Below are 27,398 nucleotides of genomic sequence, written 5' to 3'. Positions count from 1 at the left end.
AATAAATAAACAAAGATTTTTTTAATATTTTGAACTAGCAAAGGGGGAATCTTGGGAATTGAATTGAATATCCATGTACACAAGCATGTATATGTAAGATGATAATAAATTATATACACATCAATAAAGGGGAAAGGGAACTATCTAGAGAATGAATCCTAACAATTTTTGAAAAAATATTATTAAGTACGGGAAGCTTGAAACCATGAATCTATTGTTCTCTAACTAATCGACAAAAAATTATTGTGTGAGAATAATTTCAATTAGAAAATAAAGCATAAACACACGATGTGATTGGAACAAGTTAAATAATATCAAGAACAATGAATGTGCAGAAATCATAAAGATTCTATGATTTTTAGAGGGTAGAAATATAATAGCTGTGCGCAAATTTTGAGAAAAATAAACAAAACAACTAGCTTTAATATCTTAACAATTGTGTTGGGTGCAAGGTTGTCAATTGAAGGTCATATCATGAATCATTTTGGTAATTTTGCAAATAGTAACATAAGGTTCCGGTTAAAAATATATAACAACAACAACCAAGCTTTATCCCACTAGGTGGGGTCGGCTATATGGATCATTTTACGCCATTGAGCTCTATCTCCTGCTATATCATCATCTATACTTAAATAAATTTTATCTTATTTTATTATTGCTAACCAAATTTTTTTTATCTTCCTCTTCCACGTTTGATATGCGTGTTTGTCATAGTTTCACATCGTCTAACTGGAGCATAAACAATTGTCCGCAAATTTTGAGAAAAATAAACAAAACAATTAGCTTTAATATCTTAACAATTGTGTTGGGTGCAAGGTTGTCAATTGAAGGTCGTATCATGAATCATTTTGGTAATTTTGCAAATAGTAACATAAGGTTCAGATTAAAAATATATAACAACAACAACCAAGCTTTATCCCACTAGGTGGGTCAGTTATATGGATCATTTTACACCATTGAGCTCTATCTCCTGCTATATCATCATCTATACTTAAATAAATTTTATCTTGTTTTATTATTGCTAACCAAATTTTTTTTATCTTCCTCTTCCTCGTTTGATATGCGTGTTTATCATAGTTTCACATCGTCTAACTGAAGCATTTATTGGTCACTAAGTACATGCTCATACCATCTTAAAGGTGTCTCTCGGAGTTTTCCCTCAATAAATGCAACTCCGACTTTCTCTAATGCTCTCATTTATTATTATGTTCATTCTCGTATGTCCGCACATCCACCTTAACATCCTCATCTCTGCAACTCTCATCTTTTGCTCATGTACTCAAGTCATAGCCCAACATTCAGCTTCATATAATATAGCAGATCTAATTGTGGTTTTGTAAAATTTTCCTTTAAGTTTTAGAGGTACTTTACACATAAAACATCAGGCGCCCTCCTCCATTTTAACCATCTTGCTTGTATTTCATGTAAAACATCTCTCTCGATCCCTCCATCATTTTATAAAATGATCCTAAATATCTAAAGCTCTCGGTTTGGAGAACTCGTAATCTCCTATTTTAATAATTATCTCATTATATCTAATATTGCTAAACTTAAATTTCATATATTCTGTCTTTATTCTACTAAGCCTAAAATCTTTCCCTTCTAGTATTTACCACCAAGATTCTAGTTTAGCATTTACTCCTTCACGTGTTTCATCTACCAAAATAATATCATCTGAAACAATATCCACCACGGTGTTATGTCTTGAATGTGTAAAGTTCGTCCATAATTAGTGAAAAAATATAAAGACTTAGAGTTAATCCTTGATGTAATCCTATCTTTATTGGAAATGTTTCAGTTACTCCACCTGAAGTCTTTACTCTAGTCGTTCCATCTTCGTACATATCCTTTATTAGTTCAATATATGTTACGCTAACACCTCTCTTTTCCAGAATTCTCCATATAATTTCTGGGACTCTATCATAAGTGTTTTCCAAGTCAATGAATACCATGTATATATCTTATTTTCGCTCTCGACATTTTTTAATTAATTATCTAAGAAGATGTATATCTTCTATTGTCAACGTTCCAAGCATGAACCTAAATTGATTTTTGGTCACTATGGTTTCTGTCCTTGATCTTTTTTCAATTATTTTTTCCTAAAGTTTTACGGTATAACTCATTATTTTAATACCCCTATAGTTTACACAATTTTATACATCTCCGTTGTTCTTATATAAGGGAACTAGAGTACTTATCTCTAACATTTTTTCGTTTTAATATCATGTTAAATAATTTTCTAAGTCATTCAATGTCTTATTTCCTTAGGCACTTCCATACCTCTATCGAATATCATCTGGTCCAACGGCCTTTCCATTGTGCATCCTATTTAAAGCTTGTTCTACTTTGAAGTTTGAATTCTCCAATAAAAATTTAAAGTTCTATGCTCATTTAATCTACTTAAATACCTAAATACATTGATCACCTAAACGTTCTTTAAGAAGTTATGAAAATACCTATTCCACCGCTCTTTTATTTCTCCATCGTTTACTAATACCCTATTACATTCATTATTAATACATTTTATTTGGATAAGATCTCTTGTCTTCCTTTCTCTCACTTTAGCTATTCTATAAATATTCTTTTGTATCCAATTTTTGATATTATCATTCAAAAGTTTTAGTCTTTGCTTCATTCACTACTCTTTTAGCTTCTTTCTCGACTATTGTCTATTTTTTAAATTTTCCTCATTCTTACAAATATATAATTCTTTATAAGCTATTCGTTTTTCCTTCACTTCCTCTTGTACTTTCTCATTCCACCACCAAGATTCTCATGTCCCTTTAACTCACCGAGTAAACTCTTAGCTACTATTTTCAACTTTAATAATATCTTATTCCATTTTATATTACACTCACTGTATATTTCTTCTAATGCTTGTACTCTTACCTTCTCCTTAAATATATTTTGCTTTTCATTCTTTAACTTCCATCACTTAATTTTAGAAGTCGTATATATTTTCTTTCTATTGATATTATGTTTGAGGCGTATATCCAACACTACTAACCAATGTTAGATAGTTAAGCTTTCTCCAGGGATGACCTTATAACTTTTACAAATATTTTTATCTTTCTTCCAAATCATAAGAAAGTTAATTTGCGATTTATTATTCTCACTTTTGAACGTGACTAAGTGTTCTTTTCTTTTTTAAAAAAATATATTAACTAATATAAGGTCATATACTATCGCAAAATCTAATATAATTTTCCCTTCCTCATTTCTCATTCCAAACCGATAACCCTCATATACTCTCTCATATTCCTTATTTTAAACTTCGACATACCCATTTAGATCACCTCATATTAAAATCATTTCATTTGGCGGAATATTTTGTAATATTTCATCTAAGTCGTCCCAAAACCTTAATTTGGTAGCTTCATCTAATCCTACTTGTGATACATATACACTAATTATATTTATAGTTTTTTTCGCTACTATTATCTTACGGACTATAATTATATTCCCTTTTCTAACTACTCCTACAACTTCATCCTTTAACGAACTATCTACAACAATACCCACTCTATTTCTTGCTTTACTCTTTCATGTGTACCGTAACTTAAAACCCGAGTTCTCTATTAGTTTTGTCTTCTCGTCTACTCACTTTATCTCTTGCACGTATAAAATATTAACTCTTCTCCTAATCATCGTATCTACTAACTCTATTGATTTACTAGTGAGGGTTCCTATGCTTCATATTCCAAATCTTAGATTATTAATTTTTTATCATATTTGTTCTTATCCAACCTATAGTGTGAGAACTCTTGTCTATTTAATACTGCACCAAGTTCTCATGGAGATGTAGCGGTCCTTGGACCCTGCAACATGAACTCTTGCATATTTAGCACTACACTTGAGTTCTGGAGATAGCGGTTTTTGCCGAAACGTTACAATCGGATCGTGTAATGCGTTCCTTCTAGGAACAACATATTATTAGCACAATAGTTTAATGGATTTGTAATAGTTTTAATACTGGCCGGTAACCTAACTCAACCCTCCTTTATCTGGGCTTGGGACCGACCATGACGGATTCAAGTTAAAAATATAAACAAGCAAATTAACACAGTAGTATGGCTACAAATATCAAAGACATTGTTTGATCAATATCCCTAAAATCCCTAAAAGACTAACATATCATAAAAATAAGAACTAAAAACAAAACTGATATCAAATGATCAAATAGAAGGCAGTGAATGGTAACATGTTAAGACATTACCAACAGGGCAAAGTCATGTGATCAATTTAAGTTCTGTACATCGATCAACATTCTAACTAATAATTGTTGGTAGCTAACCATTATGCCATAACAAGGTTACAGGTGTTCAATATCCTAACTAACTGATGCTCTGGAGCTTACAATTAAGCCATAACTTTTATTGGTTTCAAATTCCAGGTGTACAAAGTCATAATTGACCAAAAGAGAATAATGATGCAAATGTTACACTGTAAAACGACTCAAAATAATTGCATGCAGATTTTTTTTGTTACCCAAAATCAAGACCAAGAATTAGGACATTCAAATTGAAGACCTTTCCTAAAGAGATTATCATACTGGCATTGTTTAAATTGCCAATAGGACAGATCAAATAAAGCTAAGTACAGTATTATCCAGTGAGCATTTCAAATCCCACACGTGTAGATATTATCTACAAATTCGTTTCACATGTACAAATCAAAACTCCCTGCTAGAAAAAGAATGTAATGCAAATACCGGATTCACCTTTCCCAGATATGACCTCATTTTCCATCCTCCATCTTAAGCCAATCTGATCAAAATAAACTATTACTTAAAAGAGTGTGAATGAGATAGTCACATAATTGATAGCTGATAAAGAAGAACCTGTGAATCTGGTAATCATTTTAGACATACCGATTCAAAAATCCTAATGTACATAAATGGAAACTGATAAAAATATATTATGAAATAGAAACTAAATATAGCATCAGTGTGTTGGACAAATGCATGAACAAAACTTGTATATATAATCAGTTCTTAGCAAACAAAGTTTCTCCATCATCAATATGTATTATATCAACCCCAACAATCATACCACACCAACACAACTTAATATGTTGACTATGAAAATACTTGAATCTTCACATCCCTTGCCTCCATTTGGTGAGGTGATGAGAGGGACTTCTGGGCAGTTTGTTCCACCTAATCAGTTCTTAATTAGTGTGCAAGCTGCAAAATGTATCCAGATTTTCCTAATTCATGTATCACAGATATTTACTATAAAGTTGGTGTCCAATGCAATCTATAGCAAGCTAGAGATTAGTGTGTTTCCAACACAGGTATGACTCAAAATGATATATGTTTGGGTCAATTTTAGGGATCTAATTGTAAATACCATATAATACTAGGGACCTAGTTATAATTTTACATTGATGAACAGAATGCATAGATAGAACCTTAATAATTTCGCCATAGCATGGTATTAGAGCCACTGGATATCTATTTCAGTACCAACCTTCAAGCATCACCAGCATTGATCTTTTCACCAGCCAACAACTTTCCTCCAGGGTACTGAGGCCTCATGAACTCATGCAGCATCCTTCTGCTCACTTGCAAAGATTCTTCTTCATCAATCTCAAGCTTGAATGAGATTGCTTCAATATCCAGCATCGCCCTTCCTTACAGAGCATTGACAACCCACTTCATCAACAGTGGTAGCCAACCTGTTGCTCCTTTTGCAAGCAGTAATCAACATCATCTAGGATGTTATCCAGTCGTACAATTGAGAGCAAGCCACCTTTCTTTTATGATGCATGACATGTGAACCATTGAGAAGTCCACCAATCACGCCCAAACTGATTCCCACATCTCCGAGTCAGATCCAGTACATGAGGACCTCCAACAATAGGCTACCATGATTAATTAACTTGAGGAACCTCTGAATATATCTCTAATCATCCACTAATTCTCTAGTTTTAGACCAATCCATTAACTGCCAATATCATGCTTGTCAATGGTTTTTCCATAGTGGGAAAAAGAGGCATTGTGATACCAATATCATGCTTGTTCTTTCATAATTGAGAAGTTATTGAACATCATTTTTGTTATTTCATCCTTATCACTTTATCTTTATGCATTATATTTTCGTTTGAAATTGTTATCACTTACTTCATATTATTCCATAAGATTTACTAGTAATTTTGTTTCTAATTACAAAAAAGCATAAGTTTCAAGGTATGTATCATCATCTACACACATCTATCTCTACTTGTAGTTGAACCTTCTAAGATTCCTCTACAAATTCTTAATTAGAATTTCATCTCCTTTTGGTGGTGAGCTCATTGACTCATTGGTGGCTCGACACGACTAGATGATAGCTAGGCAACTTCAATAACAACTCCTTGATTAGTTAACATAACCCGTCAAATGGTCAAGGCAGCCTGCCAGTAATCATCAACAGTACGCAACAATTTTATCAGATGTGATAGTAAAGTTGAAATGTTGAGTTGGACTCTCCCTTTTTAAAAGGATATTGCTCTTCCTTATTTACAATTATTAATAATCGTATCCTAAATTGCAAATACTTTTATCCCAAAATAGGAACAAATTTTAAGATCCGATGAAAATTCAATGCCTTGGTACCAAATTCAAGAAAGAAAATAATTATTTGAGTAAGGAGTGTTGGGTTGTTTTTATAGGGATTGAGAGACACCTTCAAGAGACATAACCAAAGTTTGTGTCCAATGATTTTAAATTCAAAATTTGAATGAAAAAGAGATCCCTATCCATTTGTGAATACAAGGTGTTGTGCCCCTTGCTTTGTCTAGACGTCAAACACACCAAGGGGTGTATCCCCTTGGTGCTATATTCAAATGGGCCAGCAGGCGAGAAGCAATAAAAGACTTTAAAGGCACATGTTAAGTCTACCCAGATTCCATCCCAAGAATGGCCTTAATGGTTTTTATGTTGGCCCAATTTCCAAACCCATGGAAGATCTTCCAACCTTGATTTCCTTGATTTTAAGCCTTCGACTGATCCATGTGGAATTTACATTTCTTGCACAGTAGATGGCCCTCAGAACTTTGTGAGGTGGACAAGTACATTCTATTTTTCCCTCTTTCCTTGTCATATGCAAGTTTGCTTTCACACGCATTCAAGTTAACATTTACACACGTTTGTCAACAATGCTCACATACGAGCTTTTTCCTTCATTCAATCATAAATTGATCCAGATCTAACTTGAACTAATCACAGTTACCTTGATCACTCGAGTAGCTCATCTTTACTCATTAATTTCTCATTCACTCAGGAAATTAATTTTACAACAATCTCCTCACAAACAGATCATACATGTTGCTACTCGATAAAAACTCATTTTCTACTGAATTTATAGTCGTCATAATTTCTGAATCCTTATAATCTATAAAACAAGATGACTTGTTTACTTATCTTAAGAGTCTCAAATGCAAGTTTTGTCAAATTCGGAAACAATTTTGATCTATATTTTCTAACATTGTTTATAAATATCCTTTAGCTCGATTCTTTTAGTTCATTTTGATAGATAAAATTCTTTTTAAGTCAATATATCAACTCAATTGGTACACCTTTCAATATGTTAAGGAAATTGGGTACACCTTTTAAAATGTTAAGGAACAATATGATATAATTATCCAATTCCTTCTAAAATCCAATATCCCTAGAACCTTCCAATCCTTTATCTTTATTTAGGGCATTTTTCATTCGTCATCCTGTCCTCATTCACCAGCAGGCCTCAAAATTTTAAACCTTCACGAATATCTTACATATAGAAGTATAGAACAATTGTGCACCCATAACTAAGCAGTGTTGTAATAAAGTTGATCAAATTGATATGCATATTTCATTTGTAAAGGGCATTTGTCAAAACATAGATTATATAAATCTTGTTAAAAAAATGTTAAATATTGCACTGATGTCATTATCAAACTTTTTTTTTTACTCCTGAAGTTTTACATGAGAATAAAAATAAAAAAGTTGTAAATAAATGTCAATCCATCAAATTAGTGACACTCAAGTCATTTTTTTCTACTTTTTCTCGCTTGATGTGCATATTTGTCATAGTTTCACATCGCCGGAGTATTTATTAGTCGTCGAAATACATGTTTGTATCATCTTAAACATGTCTTTGGATATTTTCCTCAATAGATACAATCCCAAATTTTTTCCTAATTTTTCATTTCTTATCCATTCCATCCTCATATGTCCACACATATATCTTAACACCCTCATCTCTGCAACTCTCATTTTCTGCTCATGTGTTTGAGTGATAGTCAAACATTCAACTCCATATAACATAGGAGGTCTAGCTATCATTTTGTAAAACTTCCCTTTAAGTTTTAAAAGTACTTTACGATCACATAAAACACCCAACGCTCTCCACGATTTTAACCATCCTACTTATATTCTATGTAAGACATCTCTCTCGATCCTTTCATCTTTTTGCAAAAAAGATCCTAATGCCTAAAGCTCTCAATTACAAACAATTCGGCATCTCCTATATTAATAATTATCTTATTATGTCTACCATTATTAAACTTAAATTCCATATATTTTATTTTTACTCCACTCAGCCTAAAACATTTTACTTCTAGTATTCAAGTTTAGAATTTACTTTTTCATGTGTCTCATATAACAAAATAATATCATAAACAATATGCATCATGGTACCATATGGATGTGTCTATTAAGTTTGTCCATGATTAGTGTAAAAAAATAGGAACTTGAATTAATTCTTGATGTAATCCTATCTTTATGGAAAGTGATTCAGTTAATCTGTGTCTTCGCTCTTGTCATTACATCCTCATACATATCCTTAATTAGTTTAATATATGTTACACTAGCACCTCTCTTTTTTAGAAGTCTCCGTATAATTTCTCTTGAACTCTATTATAAACAGTGTTTGAAGTGTCGAGACACGCCACTCGAAACCGTCGAAATTTACCGTTCTGGTGCGGAAGTAAAACCAGCACCACATGCGAATAAATTTCACATGCACCATCTGCGCGCAATTGATAATAGCGGGACTCCTCTGTGCCACCAGAAGCGTCTTGGGACGCTTCTGGGAAAGCGCCGCCGAAAGTGTCCCGCGATGTTTCCGTCGCCGCCAAAAGCATCCTGGAAGCCTCCATTGACACTGGAAGCATCCCGCGACGCCTCTAATGGCGCCGGAAGCATTGCGAGACTCTTCTGGCACCGGCTCGCACCGGTCACGCCCTACTATTATCGAAAAAAATAAAGATTTAATTAATTTAAACAATTCTCAACTGAGATGTGATATTTCGAATAGGCTTTCATAAACCCTAATTAAATTATCCCTATAAAATATATAAAAATATATTAAAAATTAAAAAATATTAATTGATATTATAAAAATTCTTTTTTTACTGTTTGAAATTTTATTTACAAATTCTAAAAAATTATTTTAAAAATCTAATAAATCATATTTATATTCTCATAATTTTTTATTATTATTTTATTATTTCTACTGTTCAATTAATATTTTAATATTTTTTAACTATTTTAAATATATATTATTTAAACTAATAATTAATTAAATGAATAGATAATTAATTTATATAATTATGATGTATCAATTATAATTTGAGTTATCTTTAAAGAAAACTCTATTTAATTATTTTTTCTAACATATTAAGTTGTTCAAATAATATACAATTTATTTTTAATTACACATCATAAACATATTTATCTAATAATTACTATATATAAATAAAAACATACCGAAAATATATCAGCACAGCATGATACAATACCGAAACCGTATCGTTCCGGTCTGGGACTGAAACCTCGACACAGGTCGATATTTTAAACCATGATTATATGTTTTTTCTAAGTCAACGAATATTATGTGCAGATTTTATTTTTATCTCATACTTTTCAATTAGTTATTTAAGAAGACGTATAACTTTTATTGTCGACCTTCCGGCATGAATTCAAATTGATTTTCAATCACCATGGTCTCCTTAATCTTTTTTCTATTACTCTTTCCCCAAGTTTAATTGTACGACCCATTATTTTAATATCCCCATAGTTTCCACAATTTTTTATGTATCCTTTATTCTTATATAAGAGAAATGAAATACTTACCCTCCATTGATAAGATTTTTTTTCGTTTTCAATATCAAATTAAATAACTTTGTAAGTCATTCATGTTTCCCTAGACACTTCCGGAAGATCATTTGATCCAACTACTTTTCCATTTTGCATCTCATTTAAATATTTGTTCTATTTTTGAAATTTGAATTCTACGATAAAAATTTAAATCTTTATACTATATACTTAAATTATCCAAATTAAGTTTGTCACGTAAACTTTCATTAAAAGTTGATAAAAATATCTCTTTCACCGCTCTATTATTTGCTCATTATTTACTAGGACCTTATTACATTCATCTTTAATACATTTTATTTGTGGATAAGATCTCTTATCTTCCTCTCTCGCTTTAGCTATTATGTAAATGTCTTTTTTCCCTTCTTTTGTATCTAATTTTCGATATAAGCATTCAAAAGTTTTATTTTTTACTTCATTCACTCCTTTCTTAGTCTCTTTCTGGCTACTATATATTTTTTTAAGTTTTTCTCGTTCTTACAAGTATATAATATCTTATAAGTTGTTCGTTTTTCTTTCACTTTTTCCTATACTTTTTGGCTACAAAAAGATTTTTTACTTGGTAGTGTGCATCCCTTAAACTCACCGAGTATATTCTTAACTATTATTTTCAACTTTGATATCATCGAATCGTCATATATTTCTCCTACTACTTATACTCCTGCCCTCTCCTTGAATATGTTTCGTTTCCCATCTGTTAACTCCCACCACTTAATTCTACGAGTCGTGCATATTTTTTTTCTATTGATACTATACTTGAGACGTATATCCAACATTACTAACCCATAAGAAAGTCAATTTATAATTTATTATTTTCACTTTTGAATGTAACAAGTGTTTTTCTTTTTTCTTAAAAACGTATTTGTTAGCGTAAGATCATACGCTATCCTAAAATCTAATATAATTTTCCCTTCATTTGTTGCTTCAAACTCATAACTCATATGTACCCTCCCATATTATTAATTTTCACTCCAACATGTCCATTTGGATATCCTCCTATTAAAATCATTTTGTTGATGGACATCTAGGTTGTCTCAAAACCTAAATTTGGTGTCTTCATCTAATCCTACTTGAGGTGCATATATATTAATTACGTTAATAGTTTTTTCACCGTTACTATCTTGAAAGTTATAATTATATTCCCTGATTAACACTCCTACAATAATGAACTATCTACAGCAATACTTATTTCATTTTTTGTTTTATTCCTTCCTATGTGCCATAACTTAAAACTCTTGTTCTCTACCATCATTGTCTTCTCTCCTACCAATTTTATCTTTTGTAAAATTAAATACTAATTGTTCTCTTACTTATCATATCTACTCCCTTGATTTACTAGTGAGCATTCATATATTTCATGTTCCAAATTATAGGACATTAATTTTCCTATTATATTTATTCTTATCCAACTTATGATATGAGCACTCTAACATATTTAACACGACATTCAAGTTCTCATGTAGTCCTTGCTAAAACGTTATGGTCAGACTTTGCAATGCGAACTCTTACATATTTAGCATTACACCCAAGTTCTCATGGAAATATAGCAATCTTTGCTAAGACATTACAGTCGGACCTGCAACGCGTTACTTCTGAAAAACCTAACATTAACACAATAGTTTGATTGATTCATTCATTGAATATTTGCATGAATTCAACGTTAGCTAGGAATCCAACGCAACACTCACCCTTTTTCATCTAGACTTGGGATCGATCATGGCGAGCTTGCACTTTAATTTATAAGCAAATGTATAAAATTATTTTCAATGATTTCTATAGAATTTCATAGACCTTTAAGACACTATCCAACATAAGCTTTAAATGCACATAAATCAAAACTTTGAACGGGACTAAAATTTTTATAAATAAAAAAATCCAAACAATATCTTTATCCCACTATTAATGGCCTTATGTTCTTTAAGTCAGATTTTTTTTACTCTGTATCAACATAAATCGATTGCTGGACAAAATTAATATAATAAGTGAATATTTTTCATGGGATGAGTGTTAACATGCTTACGATTGATTGGCACCTTTTTAGAATTTACCACTATCAAATTTGTAAACATAAACTATGAGTGGAAATTTGCCAAGTTAACATGATTAGGAGTTGATTTTATAGCCTAATTTTGAACCTAATATTGTAAATAATAATAGCATAATCATGCTACAAGAGAAATATTTTATAAGCATTGACTGTAAAAATTCAACCATTACCTACTCATAACATTTTTTAGTTAGATTATGCAAAATTAAAGTGTGAGAGATCAAAAAAACAAAATCTTAGGTCAGAAGATACTCAAATATCTAATTTTCATCAAAGAGTTATTCTACAAGTCAATTCATAACTAACCTTATGAGCCATTCTATTTGTTTTTCACCATGCAAACTGATTTCCAAATTGCAGAGTCAAAACCTCAAGTTTATGCAAAATTAAAGTGTGAGGGCCCCTTAATGCTACCTAAAGCAAGAAGGAATTCACATATTTAATTTTTGTTAAGAAACCATGTGATAAGCTAATTTTTGGTCAAATTCAAATACAACAACAACAATCAAGCATTATCCCACTAGGTGAGGTCGGCTACATAAATCTTTCTACATCATTAAGCTCTATCCCCTATTATATCATCATTTATATTTAAATAAATTTTATCTTATTTTATTGTTGCTAACCAAGTCTTCTTTGGTCTTCCTCTTCTTAGTTTAATGTGCACATTTATCATTTTTTCACATCGCATAATTAGAGCATCTATTGGTTGTCTACATATACGTCTATATCATCTTAAACGTATCTCCCGAAGTTTTCCCTCAATAGGTGCAATCCCGACTTTCTCTCTACTATTTTCATTTCTTATCTTGTCTATCCTTGTATGTCCGCACATCCATTCTCATCTCTGCAACTCTCATCTTCAACTCATGTGCTCGAGTCATAGTCCTCCATATAACATGGAAGATCTAACTGTCATTTTATAAAACGTTCTTTTTAGACTTAGAAATATTTTACGATCACAAAAAACATCATATGCTCTCTTTAAGGAAGGCAATGGGTCGGATTTAGATTGGATTCTACCACCAAGATTCTTTACTTAGTGGTACACGACCCGTTGACTCACAGAGTACACTCTACTATTTTCAACTTTAATGTCATCTTATCCGATGTCTTATTCAAGTCATCGTGTATTTCTCGTAATACATGTTCTCCTACCCTCTCCTTAAATATGTTTTGTTTTTCATCCTTAACTTCCACTCTTTAATTTTAGGAGTCATGCACATTTGTCTTTTATTGATACTATACTTGAGACATATATCCAATACTATTAACCTATGTTGAGTAGTTAAGTTTTCTCGAGAGACAATCTTACACTCTTTACAGATGTTTCTATCATTCTTCCTAACGATAAAAAAAGTCAATTTATGACTTATTATTCTCACTTTTAAACATGACCAAGCGTTCTCTTTTCTTAAAAAACGTATTTGCTAGTATAAAATTATATGTTGTCGCAAAATTCAATATACTTTTTCATTCTTTATTTCTTGTTCCAAACTCATAATCATCATGCACCTTATTATACTCTTCATTTTTCCTATTAAAATCATTTCGGTTGGTGGAATGTTTGTAATACCTTATCTAAGTAGATTTGCTGTTTTTATATAATCCTACTTGAGGTGCATATATGCTAATTACATTAATAGTTTCTTTTACCACCACTATCTTGATAATTATAATCCTATCTCCCTTTCTAATTACTTCTAATATTTTATCCCTTAGTGAATTATTTATAATAATACCTACTCCATTTCTTATTTTACTTCTTGTGTATCATAATTTAAAATCCGAATGATATGATTTTGAGATTATCTTAAATGGAAACGAGCTAAAAAACATAACAATATTATTTTAATTCATCTCAATCTATGTTGTATGCTAAAGGGTGCCAAGTATTGGCATGAAAAGATATCCAGCGACATTGACACAACAGTTTGGATAATGTATTAGAGTGATTTGTTTCCACCATTTCGTTCAGCACGATATGAAATTTCAAACCATGGAACAAACCAGGTTAATGAAATTGATATATATATATATATATTTCTCATTAACAATCAATGTCATTAGTTTATCATTAGAATGAGTATTTACATTTTATATTAAGCAATATTCCATGTTTTCGTATTTGTTATATATATAAAAATATATGCGCAAATGCACATAAAATGAAAATTTCTTGATATATGGCACAGATATTAAGCATACAAAAAGTCTGACAAACAAAAAGAAGACTGCAGTTATGGCATGTAAATCAATCAACGAATCTTATTGTCCTTCGCTAGTTACCATGTACCTTGCCTTCCTTGAAGTGAGACATATCAGCAATGCAATATCTTCTACAATTAAGGGGTCAAATGAGGAAGATACCTTCATTTCTGATAATTAATCAGACACATATGCATTGCTGAGTTGGGAAAAAAATGGCTTTCAGATGTTCAAATATAAGGAGAATAGACTAAAGTGCAAATTGATAGATATGACAAACTCACAGTGCCAGTAAATAGGACAAAAGGCATCAAATTTTGATGCATATCAGAAAGGATACTCTTTGAAAAGTTTATCATAATATCTTTTCACCAGCCTCTTCTCCCACGTTGATTCCATGTCATCATCTTCAGAAATTATGAACCTTTCAAAATGAAAGACATATCTTCAGCTTCTAAAATAAGGGAATGCCAATTATATAGAAATAAGATAATGAAATTAACAAACACAAACGCTTAATGAAATTACAAAAATGTCAAACACAACCTTAAGGAGTAAGGCTGTGAACGCAAGCTGCTTAATATGCAAGCATTTCTACATGAATATCACCTCCCTATGATATGCAAGAACTTTAGTTTCAAAAAGTGGTTTATTTGACTGCATATGCAACCATAAATTCAATGTTTAACTGTATCACATGTTTGCACGTCATTAACATCATTGGAATCAAGTGTGCCCCAATTACTGAGGATTGACTACATGAATTTTATCCTCCGTTATTTTAATGCAAAACTATATCACTAGTGATATTTAAATTAATTAAATTATTTTTTATTATATTACTAGCCCAATTCAACAACCAAATAAGATATCTAGATTTTCCTCTCCATCTGTCCCATATTCCTAGTATCTCTAACACTTATAACAACGGTAACATATACATACACATATATGGAATTAGTGAACAAAAGGATGGCGAGAAGAGGAAGAGAAAGAAGAGGGGAAAAACAAAAGGATGGCCAGAAGAGGAAGAGAAAGAAGAAGAATGAAAGGTGGATGACTATTTAGTAGCTCATTTTTTTTTCATGGTGATCATCATCAAAATTTGTATCACCTGGTATAAGCTTAAACCGAGGCTTATATTGCCCGATATGGGTGGCACATAATTGGCATATGGAACAACATGAATTAAACATGCAACTGTGGAAATTCAGCCCAAGGGCATAATGGCATGTTTCAGCATGGCAATTGGTAGGCAACAAAAAATGAAAGTGTGTGATAAGGTAACAATGCAAAATAGAGCCAAAGTCAGTACATCAGTTGGTCTCATTTCAGAAGAGTAGAGAATGATTTCAAACAAGTCAGCAAAGGTTATGTTTTGAGTTGCATAAGAAATATATACATCAAATTGTTATTAGTTTGACATCGGAATGGTGTAAAGAAAAAGGGAGAGACAATTTAAAAAAAGAAAGAAAGAAAGAAACACAGACTTTGCTTGGAGAAATATAGCTAAGAGGAGTATTTGGAGTTTTGTGTCATTGTCAAGTGGGCCTTGTGCTAAAAGAAAATGTTTTATGAATATGTGAAATAATCCTTTATATTTTATGTATTAGAACAAGTTCATAAAGTTAATGTAGGGGAAATGAGAATGCTAAGTGTTGGGTTGCAAGGTTGCAAGGTTGCAAACAAAGTCCTATATTAAAAATACATGAGAAAGATCATAGATTTATAAAAGATATCTCCATTGGTATGAGGTCTTTTGGGTAGAGCCAAAAAAACAAATCATGAGGGTTTAGGCCCAAAGTAGAAAATATCATACCATTGTGGAGATATCTAAATTTCTTTTGGTCCTACAATTGGTATCAAAGCCCGGACTGCTAAAAGGTCTAACCGCCGATAGTGCACAAAACTATTGTCTAATTGAGTAATGTGAGTAGAATATTGACCTCGAACAAAGAAAGTAGAGGTTCCCATGTCCGAATCAAGAGGACCATACACCAGGCAGGAAGTCCTAGTTGCTGCTAGGTAAGGAAATCCTAGTAGGTCGGTTGGACCGAGGAATAGAAAGACCTGGTGGGTTGAGGATCGGATGTGGGAAGCTTGTGGTCCTTCATTTGAGGGGGGGATTGTTGGGTTGCAAGGTTGTAAACAAAGTCCCACATTGAAAATTTATGGGAAAGATCATAGATTTATAAGAGAAAGATATCTCCATTAGTATGAGGTCTTTTGGGTAAAGTCAAAAACAAAGTCATGAGGACTTAGGATTAAAGTGGATAATATCATGTCATTGTGGAGATATCTAAATAAATATTTAAAATTTCGACCCGTGCCGAAGTTTGGTCCAGACTGAAACGATACGGTTTTGATATCGTATCGTATCATGCTGATTCAGTTTCGGTATTTTTTTATTTATATTTAGTAATTATTAGATAAATAAGTTTATTGTATATAATTTAAAAATAAATTGTATATTGATTTTATATAAGTTGTTTAAACATGATTAAAAAAATAATTAAATATAGTTTTCTTTAAAAATAAAATAATTACTCGAATTAAAATTAATACATCATAATTATATAAATTAATTGTTTATTCATTTAATTAATTATTAGTTTAAATCTTATATATTTTAAATAGTAAAAAAAATTAAATATCAATTAAACAGTAAAAAAATAAATAATAATAATAAATTATCAGAATATAAATATGATTTATTAGAATTTTTTAAAAATTTTAAATAAATATAATTAGGGATAATATCAATTAATAATTTTTTATAATATCAATTAATAATTTTAATTTTTTAAAAAAATTTTAAATATATTTTTATATATTTTATAGGGATAATTTAATTAGGGTTTATAAAAGTCTATTCAAAATATCACAATCCAGTTGGAAATTATTTAATTAATTAAATCTTTTTACTTTTGTGCAACAATGATCCTTTCTCGATCCCGTCGCGCGAGTCCCACAAGCAACGCTCGCAGGACGCCAGAAGCGTCATGTGACGCCTCCGCCACTGTCGGAAGCGTCCGGCAAGGCTTCCGATAGCACAGAGACGTCAATCCCCGGCGGATGACAATGGCAAAATTTGTCCGCCTGCTATGCCGGTTTCACTTCCTCATCGGGACAGTAAATTCCGATGATTTCAGGCGGTACGGCACAGCACTTCAAACCCAAATTTAAATTTCTTTTGGTCATACACTAAGATGGATCTCTAGGATTTTTAAAGAATTTAAAACAAAGTTATTATTAATTGATAAAATGAAAGAAAAATAAGTTAAGACAATAGACACTACAAATAATAAACACATTCTATACTAAGATACATTCAATCTATTACATCTGAACAAAGAATAAAGGGAGAGAAAAGAAATGTTAGATATTCTCAAGCCTAGGTCATGTTAGTCAAGTTGCTTGGTATCCATCCTAGATCAGTAATAGGATAAGTTAAGGTTCTAAAATTCGCTAGAAGCTAGTCGGACGTCAGACCAACGCCTAGCACCTAGACTGCCTAGGCGAGGACTAGGCGTTGATAGGCGACTTCCACGGTATTAACATAAATTACATAATAATTAAAATAAATTATCTTTCAATTTACAAGTATCAAAATGAAAACAAATTACCTTTTAACTTTAATGAATATTGCGAGTATTTGATGAAATCACATTTTCAAATAATGAGGCTTTGACCAATCTTCAATTCAATCCCTTTCAAGTCGCTAGGAAAAATCAGATAATAATTTTTCTTCAAATTGATTTCTCCAACCTTAAAACTTTCTGATTTCTCCAAAATGTGAGCTTCTTCATCCGCTTTGAACATGAAATTTGGTGCTAGTTGCTAGGGCAAGCCAACAAATCGATTTTCTTGTTGGACCAAAGTTTAGGGCTTATAAAACTTAAGCCAACATAAAAAAAAAAAAGGGTTACATTACAATTTTTTTTTTTAATTGAGATTTAAATTTAAAAGCCCAAACTAAAAAAAATTATGAATTGCGACGCTTAGACGATTCAACTGATTAGTTGGCGCCTAGAGCCGCCTAATCCCGCTTAGACACCAAGACCGCCTAGGCTGGCCGACTAGTATGTTTTCGGTGTGGTTGGCTGGCGCCTATGCGACCGCCTACTGATTTTTAGAACACTGAGATAAGTATAATTACAAACGCACATTTCTTATTACACTATAAACACCTCGCTTACCAAAAAATTCAATGTTTTGTTGTACAATGTAGCTCTAAATATTACTTATTCCCAAGTTAGTTGTCAGGCAAACTTCATCAAGGGAACTATGTACAGAACATGCCTATTAAGACCCCCCAGTTAATTGAGGATCAAAATATTGGATGAGCAGTTAAATTTGTTTTAGTAACCAATCTTAGAATAACAAGGGCGTCAAAAACTATGCCTAATACTGAATGGCAAACTAACTAAACAACAAAAAATATTTTTAAAAAATTGACAAATAAGTAAAAGAATTAATGCAAAAACTAGTGCATGACTCTTATGAGTTGACTTCTTTAATAAGCATTTAAACAAACCTGTGGCCCTCTCTAATTGTGTCTTGATCAGTCTTTATGGGCACACAGTCTCTCGGGCAGCTTGTTGTCTTCCCATAAAATTGAACTGCAAGATGCATATACTACTTACACAAGAAATAACAACCAATACAGTTTGCACTGATGAAAGATAAGTAATGAGAGTTTATCATGCACTTAATAGAACTCGAATTCATAACACAATAGCGAACTTTGCTTCCCCAAATGAACAAACATTTGCTGGGACAATAGTGAGATAATAAGTATATAAGGTAAGCTTATTACAAAGTTAATCGATGCAGCAAAGCTATAATGTTTAAGGTAATTTTAACAAACCATGGCTTAAACATATGATATATGGTTTTGATCAGAAATGTCAAATAGAAGTTTCACCCTAAAACCAGTCCGCTGACAATGTCCAACTAGCTTCAAGCATAAGCATGGGTAAGGGTTTCAACATAATCATGTTGACACGAGCACAGTTTAAATAAAACTATATTGAGCTCGGACTAGTACAAATCATAGGGCTAGGAAAGGCACAGGGCTATACCAAGTGTGGCATGGGCCCGAGAATTGCGTCAAGTACAACCCATGGGTCAAACATTATTCATAAGCTATCTTTATAGTTTTTTTTATAAAATAATTCCCTCTCTATCCCTATAATAATTCAAAAATCTTGCTAAATTTGCCCATTTATTTAGAAAAGCACGTACTAATTTCATTTTTTTTATTATTATTTTAGGATAATTTTTAAAATGGCCCTCAACCTTTTAATATTTTTTCAAATTACCCCAATATTTTCATCAATATCCAATGCCCATCAAGGTTTTTATTTTGTTGTCGAATTGTCCCCTCTCTTTTAGCAAGTAAATTACTTAGCGGCAATTTAGAAGGCTAAAATAGGGAAGTATTATTAAAGAGGCAGTTTCACAACAAAATAGAGGCCTTGGGACGATTTTTGACATTATTGAAACCTTAGGAGCATTTTGAAAAAGTTAAATGTTAGGGAATTCTTAAAATTAACCTTATTTTTATAATTATTGTTTATTATTTCATTTTTTTTATTGTTAATTCAGCCCACTAGATAAGGCCAAGGACAGTTGTACCGAGCCACCAACAACTGAGCCTACAATCAAATCCACAAAGATTAAATTAGGAAAAGAATGTTCAGATGGATGTAGCCCTCTACCTCTTTCTTGGATGTAGTGAGTTGTTCATCATCTGCTTTCTTTAGGACATTAAATATCAAGCAAACAAAACATTGCATGTAAATATGCTTGATAAGTGTCCATTTCATTGTAGAGTTGTTTGATATTGTATAAATAGCATTTGCAGACAACACTTATTTGCAAGAACTTTGCAATGTACTTACAACCAGGAAAGCATTGACCCATCTGCAATAAGGGTTTAGAGGTGCAAAAGTTGCAGTAAATTTTTACAAATAATGAGCACAAATCACAGGCAACCAACACGTAACAATCACAAATATTAAATTGTAAAAGATAAAAGGTATAAAATATTAGAAATACAAAATGCATAAATAATATAAAACTACAATATATGTCAAAACTGATTCTAGATAAACGATATTAACATGATAGTACATTTTCTCCTAAAACATTGATATTAGTATGTTTTCAATTTGTCAGTTTGACAAGTTTCAAAGATGGAGCACAAACATTATATAACTGTTTCTATATTAAATGTTGATTAAAAATTAAAAAATATAAAAGTTCTCACTTGTTTTTTGAAGACAAAGTAAACTATAATATGATTACCATTAGAAAAATATCTTTTTTTCCAGGTACTTATTCATGGTAATGCCATCGATTTAATTTGAAATAAAAATGAAAAACAAATGTTCAAAAAAGAAAATGCTGCATGAGAGTATCAAATATCTTATTATTTTATATAATATTTTTATCATATAACAAATACTACGTAGTAATAGGAAAAAGCAAGTGTATTTGCAGGAAATGAACCAAAATTGATTTTCCAGGCATGAACCAAAATTAATTTTTCGATGTCGTCCTTAATCTTTTTTCTATTATTTTTTCTCAAAATTTTATAATATGACTCATTATTTTAATATCCCTATAGTTTGCACAATTTTGTATGTCTCCTTGTTCTTATATGGAACTAGTGTACTTATCCTCCATTGATTAGGCATTATTTTTGTTTTCAATATCATGTTAAATAATTTTGTACATCATTCAATACCTTATCTTCCTATGCACTTCCATTCTTCTATCGGAATTTCATCTGATGTTTCCATTTCAAACTTGTTTTACTTCTAAAGTTTGAATTTTACGATAAAAATTTAAATTTCTATGCTCATTTGACCTACTTATATTACTTAAGTTAAGTTGGTCACCTAAACCTTCATTAAAAAATTGATGAAAATATCTCTTCCACAACTCTTTTATTTCTCTATCGATTACTAGTACCCTATTACATTCATCTTTAATATATTTTATTTGGATAATATCTCTTGTCTTCCTTTCTCTCACTTTAGTTATTCTATAAATGTCTTTTTTCCCTTCTTTTATATTAAATTCTTGATATAATCGTTCAAAAGTTTCATTCTTTGCTTCATTCACTACTCTCTTAGTTTTTTTTCTTGGCTATTTTATGTTTATTTTAAGTTTTCCTCATTCTTACAAATATATAATTCCTTATAAGCTATTCATTTTTCCTTCACTTTCTCATGTACTTTCTCATTCCACCACCAAAATTCCTAACTTAGTGGTGCATGTTCCTTTGACTCACCGAGTACACTCTTAGCTACTATTTTCAACTTTGATATCATCTTATCCCATGTCATATTAGAATCACTGTATATTTCACTTAATGCTTGTACTCCTACCTTCTCCTTAAATATATTTTGCTTCTCATCCTTTAACTTCCACCACTTAATTTTAAGAGTCGTATATATTTTTTCTTTTTATTGATACTATGTTTGAGACATATATCCAACACTACTAATCAATGTTAGGTAGTTAAGTTTTCTCCAGGGATGACATGTAATCGTTACAAACCTTTCTATCTTTCTTCCTAATCATAAGAAAGTCAATTTGCGATATATTATTCCCACTTTTGAACATGACCAAGTATTTTTTCCTTTTTTTAAAAAATGTATTAGCTAATATAAGTTTATATACTATCGCAAAGTCTAATATAGTTTTCCCATCTTGATTTCTCATTCCAAACCAATAATCTCCATGTACCCTCTCATATTCCTCATTTTTTAACTCCGACATACCCATTTAAATCACTTCCTATTAAAATCAGTTCATTTGACAAAATATTTGTAATATTTCATCTAAGTCCTCCCAAAACCTTAATTTGGTAGTTTCATCTAATCCTACTTGCAGTACATATACGCTAATTATGCTTATAATTTTTTTCGCTACTATTATCTTACGGGCTATAATTCTATCCCCTTTTCTAACTACTCCTACAACTTCATCCTTTAACGAACTATCTACAACAATACCCACTACATTTCTTGTTTTACTCTTTCCTATGTACCATAACCTAAAACCCGAGTTCTCTATTAGTTTTACCTTTTCGTCTACCAATTTTATCTTTTGCACGTAAAAAATATTAATTCTTTTACTAATCATCGTATCTACTAACTCCATTGATTTACCAGTGAGGGTTCCTATGCTTCATGTTCCAAATCTTAGATTATTAATTTTTTTTATCATATTTGTTCTTATCCCACCTATGGTGTGAGAACTCTTACCTATTTAAAGTTATATCCAAGTTCTCATGGAGATGTAGCGATCCTTACTGATATGTTACAGTCGGACCTGTAACACGGACTCTTGCATATTTAGCACTACACTCGAGTTCTGGAGATATAATGGTCCTTGCCGAGAAGTTACAATCAGACCCTACAACGCGTTCCTTCAACCTACCATTAGCATAATAATTTAATGGATCCATTCATTTAATATTTGTCATAGTTTTAACGTTAGCTGACAACCTAACGCAACCCTCCTCCTTTATTCGAGCTTGGGACCGACCCGGATAAAGCTATAATTAGGGGTCAAGCTCAATGGCATAGGAGGATCCTTATAGTCGACCCCATTTAGTAGGATAAAGGTTTAGTTGTCATTGTATAGGTGGTATTCCAAATTGGCTAACGATCCTTAGGCAACTTAATCTTGATTAAAATATATCAACTAAATCACTACCCTCGCTAACTCCCACTATTATATATTCATAGTAGCCTAAATATATAATTTGCAAGTCTATTTCCATTGATTGCAAATATATTAAATATGATTCCCAACAGCCTTGGCGCAACGATAAAGTTGTTGCTTTGTGACCAAAAGATCACGGGTTCGAATCCTGGAAACAGCCTCTTGCAAAAAGCAGAGTAAGGCTGCGTACAATGGATCATTCCCCGAAACCCCGCATAGCGGGAGCTTCGTGCACTGGGCTGCCTTTTTTATGATTCCCAACACAACGCACTTATTTCTATTTTTACAACCAAGGTTTAAAATTTCGAACCATTCCAAAGTTTCCATTTACGACCAAAACAATACGATTTTGATACTATATCGTGTCGTGTCGTGTCAATACAATTTGGATACTTTTTTAAATAAAAATTATTAATATTTATTTTGCTATAGATGTTATGAGTTATATTTTAGATGTAGAATGTTGAGTTCAAATTTTAATATTATTTCGTGAAATGTTTGATGCATATTAAGTTAATTTAGGGTTAATTGAAGTCCACCAAATGGATATAACAAGATCAAGTGGGTTTAAACTAGATTTAATTTGAATTCATTTTAAATAGTTTAAAATTAAACAAAATTTATATATTTAATAATTCAATTCATAGTAGTATATTTATAAGTTTAGAAACTATATTATATTTAAAAAAAATTCTTATCAATCTATGTCCTCCATCTTAAAGAGATTTTTTTTCTCTATTTACCCTGTGAATAGATGAAGGGAAAGAAATTAACCATCCTTTTTCAGGATTTTTTCTCTATTTATCTCATGGTCTTGGACAAACGAAGGAGAAAAATTAATCAACCTTAAAGAGGGTAATAAGGTTAAAATTAATCATTCTTAAAGAGGTAATAAAGTTTTTTTTTCTCTCTGACTCAATAAAAGAGGAGAAAATTAACGATAAAGGAGGGGGAAAATTAAGAGAGGGAAAAGAATTGGAACTAATTTTCTAAAAAATAAGAATAGAAATGAAAAAATTAGAAAAAAACTGACTCAGCCAGGAGGCTGCCATAAGGTCGATGCTCCATGTTAGTATCAGTTGGCAAGCAGAACACTAAATTCCACCCTTGCCGATCAGCACAGTTTGGTATTGTACATCATAGTTACAACATACTAATATGTTTAATTATTTATGATGATTATTTATAGGGTGCGTAAATGTTATTTTGTACTGTTGATGCTGATATTGTTTCATGTCATTTTGTATTCATTAATGTAGCTAATTATGTTGTTTTTGATGTTTAGCATGATCCAGTCCCTTATTGATGTGAGTGTTGAATGCACAATCACAAGGATTACTAGTTGAAACTCTTTACCTTATCATTTGAAGAGATGGTGGACATAAAACATAATATCATATAATATTATTTTCTAGTGGATAATTTATGCGTAGATGAAGACTTGGTTGTATTTATGTGTAGATGAAGACTTACTTGTAGAGGACTTTCACCTATAGGATGATCTCTCCACAATTAACAATTATATAAGCTTTATCTCCTCGTTCATAAATTGACCGTGACAACATGAGTTCAGACTGAGTTTTATGATAATATCTATGTCAAAGAGTACACATAGTGTTCTCTGTTGTAGTATGGGTAAATGTAAGGGCAATAACCATGGATGGGCATATGATATATTTTATTATAAAAATATATATAATTACTAGTAGATTTTATATGTTATACTTAAAAGTATATGAAAGATGAGTATACTACTTGGTTAGTATTTTTTTTCTAATAAACAATCTATGAATTGATAGGCGTGGTTTCAAAGAACTTCCGCTTGGCATGTTTTGAAGGGGATTGCAAAGTGGTCATATATGGCTTCATATAGTACATGTAATGTGCATGTGCTTATTACCCTATTTAGGGGCTTATAATTAATAAATGCTAACATTTGTTTTACAAGCCTTTGTAAACACTTTAGATATCAGTATAAATATTTTTTAAATATTTTAAAACTTGATCAGTTATGCTTCCATATATGCCTCTCTATAATGCAAATGTTTTATGCAATATCAACCACATATCGCCTATATACATTTTCAGATGGCTTAAACTTAAGTGTGTTAAATACATGTAGTCAAGCTTGAATGTGTTAAACATTTTGTTAGCTATTTTGTTTCATATTATGTTATATATACAGAAATTTCCTTTAAGGATCACTAGTTTAATTGATTCTATGGCATATAATAGACATAGTATTTTAATTTATAGAGGTTAGATTAAATCATTTAATATGTTAATTATTTTGATGTTATATTTTAGGTGTAAACCTATGTATGCATGACCTATGTGTTCGCATATTGCATATAGCTATGTAGTGGGTTGAGATACCATCTAAAGTTTTTTTAGAACTTTGATGCTAATGGGATTGATTTTGTCTGGCGACAAGAAATGGTGCAAGGATGGCAGGAGTCATCAAATTGAAATAAAGTATAAAGTGAGGCGTCAAGAATGTCTTAGACAAGATTACACTCTAATGCACAAGTCAATAGAAACCTAAGAATGTGGAGATGGTAAGGAGTAAATGTGTCTTTCAAAGTTGTTGTATTTTTATTAAAAAAAATCTCCAAGGACACGTGTCCATGGGAATAGACAAGCTAGTTAATGTCAGCTTGTATGATAATCCCTAGGTTAGCATTAGATGCACAATGATCACTGCCCAGATGATTCTACAGCATTGTCTAGGTGATCCTCCTTTACATTGTTGTTGGAGTATTCAAGTAAAGTTGGACACAGGAAACCAACCTGTCATATGCACTCGTTATGTTGGTTAAGGCGAGATTTGATGATGGTTTTGTTTCTTAGTAATGGTGGCTTGATCTCCTTCATAAATGTAAAATCCTAGAAGAAGCATCTTGGACATTGGAAGCTAATGTCCGAATTTATTAGATCAGGTTATGTGAGTCTAAGGATGTGGTCCAGGTCCCATACCAAGGTCAAACCTCCAACTGTCAAGGTACGAAAATGAAAAGCAAAGTGGCCCCGGATACGAGTCTCTTCAGGCCCAGGTTTTGTATAAATCAAACAACCTCTAGACCTAGCACTATCACATGACTTTTACCAATCTCCTAACATATAGCTAAACACAGATACAATATATCTGTATTCCTGAGAAGTCAGTGAATGAACATCATCAGTCACTGATGGTGCTCACATATCCGAACAAGCTAAACATAATAAATACAATTATGCAATGCCACATCAAAACATATGCATCCTTAAAATAAAAATAAAAACAAAGAGACTATTGCTTGATTGTTCAACTCCTGTTCAGAATGAAATAGAAAAGCAATGACAGACCGTAATCCTTCATGAACTTATTGTGGCGATCATATGCATTGAGCCCTCTGATATGAGATTGGTACTGCCTGTTATTGGTATGCCCATCATCATGCAAGAAAACGATCTCCCCTAATCACGACATAGCAAAATGAAAGATAATCCAAAAACTCACATCTTCCTTTCCTCTTTATCAAAGATTGAGGACTTCAGCGACCGTAGTGAAGTCATTGCTTCTACTTCCTGTTGGCCTCCAATGAACCCTATTAGTCATAGTTGTAAGCAAAGATGTTAGTTCCCATAAGAGAATCTTCAAACAATTCGCACCATCTAGGGTTTTACAGAGAGATCCTCGAATTATTAATTTATTCATTTAAGTAAAATGATTTTGGGTAGGATTTTGCATCACCACTCCTTGAGAAGAACCCCAACGATCGCTGAGATTCTAGATGAGTGTCACCGCCGTAACAAAGAACAAATTAAGTGAAATCAGGGAACTAAAATTACAAAATTAATGAATTATGATTTACTATATCAGTATATTATAATTTCCAAGATAGAGAAAATCATCTTCGTTCTTTATTACCAATGATAATGTACAGCGAGAGTTAGTAATCAGGGGCTCGCACGACAGCAGTCGCAGCACGAAGTTGTAATGGTAACGCACTTCGATCGGCTAATCACTGAAATCCTGACCAGGATTGGTGTAAAAGCAACTCGGTGGAAAATGAAGAATCACGGTTAGGGATGTTGATGGAGGGGCGGCGCCTCGCCGATGGATGAGAATGAAGCGGATTTCAGCATCGACGATAGTGGCGTTCGAAGATTCTGGAGGTGGCAATAGAAGCACCGTGAAGTAGCAGCGTCGACTATGGCTGAACAACAACAGCCGCCACGGAACTCGGTTAAGCAGTAGGTTTGGAGGAAACGAAGATGATAGACACTGGGCACAAT

General features: G+C 31.9%; 1 protein-coding gene across 1 annotated transcript; it reads right to left on the bottom strand.

Moving 5' to 3' along the window:
- Positions 1-4,492: 4,492 nt before the first annotated feature.
- On the bottom strand, positions 4,493-27,398 carry LOC122055956 (protein FRA10AC1-like). Its single transcript, XM_042617666.1, has 7 exons — positions 27,031-27,398; positions 26,620-26,707; positions 26,466-26,533; positions 18,913-18,997; positions 14,716-14,799; positions 14,464-14,503; positions 4,493-4,766 (listed from the first exon to the last, which is right to left on the bottom strand). The coding sequence occupies exons 2-7, from the start codon at positions 26,673-26,675 to the stop codon at positions 4,686-4,688; spliced, it is 414 nt and encodes a 137-aa protein (XP_042473600.1). The 5' UTR covers positions 26,676-26,707; positions 27,031-27,398; the 3' UTR covers positions 4,493-4,685.

Source organism: Zingiber officinale, chromosome 3B (genome assembly GCF_018446385.1).
Source record: "Zingiber officinale cultivar Zhangliang chromosome 3B, Zo_v1.1, whole genome shotgun sequence".
Taxonomy (NCBI): Eukaryota; Viridiplantae; Streptophyta; class Magnoliopsida; order Zingiberales; family Zingiberaceae; genus Zingiber; species Zingiber officinale.
The sequence above is the reverse complement of the archived record's forward strand: the minus strand, read 5'-3'. Positions and strand labels throughout refer to the sequence as shown.

Coding starts and splice junctions, on each gene's coding strand:
- LOC122055956 (XM_042617666.1), bottom strand. CDS start 26,675: ATGACTTCACTACGGTCGCTGAAGTCCTCAATCTTTGATAAAGAGGAA. Junction 14,800..18,912: donor ACAATTAGAGAGGGCCACAG/GTTTGTTTAAAT, acceptor TCATTTTGAAAG/GTTCATAATTTCTGAAGATG. Junction 4,767..14,463: donor CTCACTTCAAGGAAGGCAAG/GTACATGGTAAC, acceptor TATTTTGATCAG/ATTGGCTTAAGATGGAGGAT.